Source organism: Sphaeroforma arctica, assembly GCF_001186125.1.
Source record: "Sphaeroforma arctica JP610 unplaced genomic scaffold supercont1.7317, whole genome shotgun sequence".
NCBI lineage: Eukaryota > Ichthyosporea > Ichthyophonida > Sphaeroforma > Sphaeroforma arctica.
In genome coordinates, this window is record NW_014033241.1 from 1 (window position 1) to 1,457 (window position 1,457).

The following is a 1,457-nucleotide window of genomic DNA, read 5'->3' on the forward strand; positions in this document are numbered from 1 at the left end:
ATATACCATTAAACTTTGATACCCTGGAGCTACGAATTTCCACTATTTCTCATGTTTTCAGTCAGTCTTTATGTTTGATGTACAAACAGCACACTACAATATTAATGCTCAGTGGCCCTCGCTATGTCATCGCACTAGAGGCTCAGAATAGTCGACCTCGTTTTTCTAATGTTGTTTCAACTCTGTGGAGCAATGTGTGCGTGTTTTGCAGCACATGGCATTTGTTTCGACTTAGCCAAGTCTCCGTACGTTTACCGATACTATCTCATCTGGACACCTAACTCCACTCGCCACACGTGGGAGCTGTGCCGTTCTTGCCCCACCACTTAACCTCGAACTCCTCCCAGAGTTTCTCGGGATGCGCGTACACTTTCTTCAACCGTTTGATCTCTGCGTCGAAGACCTTATGCGTTATTTTATCGGCTTTACCCTTCTCTACAAACGGTCTCACTCGCTTGCTGAAATTGCTTATCGTCGTTGTAAAGCGTTTTCCATTCAGTAGACCCGTCTTCTTGTCCGTGAACTCCAATACTTTCTTGTGCACCTTCTCGTACATACCCTTTGCATTCAAAAAGTTCTGTAGCAAATAATTGGGCTGATACCGCAAATGCACCATCACGCCATTCTTGTAAGACACCCCGAATTTAAACGTATTGTAATTTTTGATCTTTTGCGGAGAGCGAAACAAGTCCAATGCCCCATCCTTGTCCCAGAAAAAATGTCGCCACTTGACTTCGCCCTGCCTCCTGTGCAGCAGGTAGTTGTGGTACGTCTGATCCCCCTCTAATAGTATAGTATTGATAGCTATATAGTCTACTAGCTGATCAACATCAAAGTATTGCTTTATGACCCTCTCCACCCCCACACAATCTTTCTTGTCAAACCCGTCCTTCAACAGCAGCGCAATACTATTAATGTCTTCGGCCCAGTGCATATCATTTCCGCGGTTCATTTCGCGCAGCCATTGAGGTGGCGCTATGACAGAGGCGGGCAAAGGAGCCCAAGTGTAGTTGTCGGCCTTGAGTAGTGTGTCCGTACGATTTAGTCCGTGATTTTCGAGATAATTCCCATCAATGCTGTTTGAAGAGGAGAGTATGGGTGATGTTGAGACAAAGCCATACACGGGTACGTGGATGTGCATTTGTTGACATACATACAATGGTCATTGTTTCGAGGATGAGAAAGATTGAGGTTGTCGGTCAGTACATTTGAACAAAATTTATGGTTGATATTCTCGCGCGTAACAGTTTTCAACAGAATACGATAGTCAGATTCTCCGACATTCGTAGATTCATAAATCAATTAAATTTTATGGCAATCGGGGCAAAGTAACCCTATTGCACACTCATGCATATATGAACATTGACTTACAATAGGGGATCCAAAAGCTCCACCGGTGGCGTCAGTGGGGCTTCGCGCCAATAGCATTATAAAACTAGAATAAACCAAAGGAAGTC

At 44.3% G+C, this 1,457-nt stretch overlaps 1 protein-coding gene across 1 annotated transcript; it reads right to left on the reverse strand.

Moving 5' to 3' along the window:
* Positions 1-48: 48 nt before the first annotated feature.
* On the reverse strand, positions 49-1,141 carry SARC_16082 (hypothetical protein; the record flags this gene model as incomplete). Its single annotated transcript, XM_014289805.1, has 1 exon — positions 49-1,141. The coding sequence occupies one exon, from the start codon at positions 1,139-1,141 to the stop codon at positions 278-280; it is 864 nt and encodes a 287-aa protein (XP_014145280.1). The 3' UTR covers positions 49-277.
* Positions 1,142-1,457: the final 316 nt, after the last annotated feature.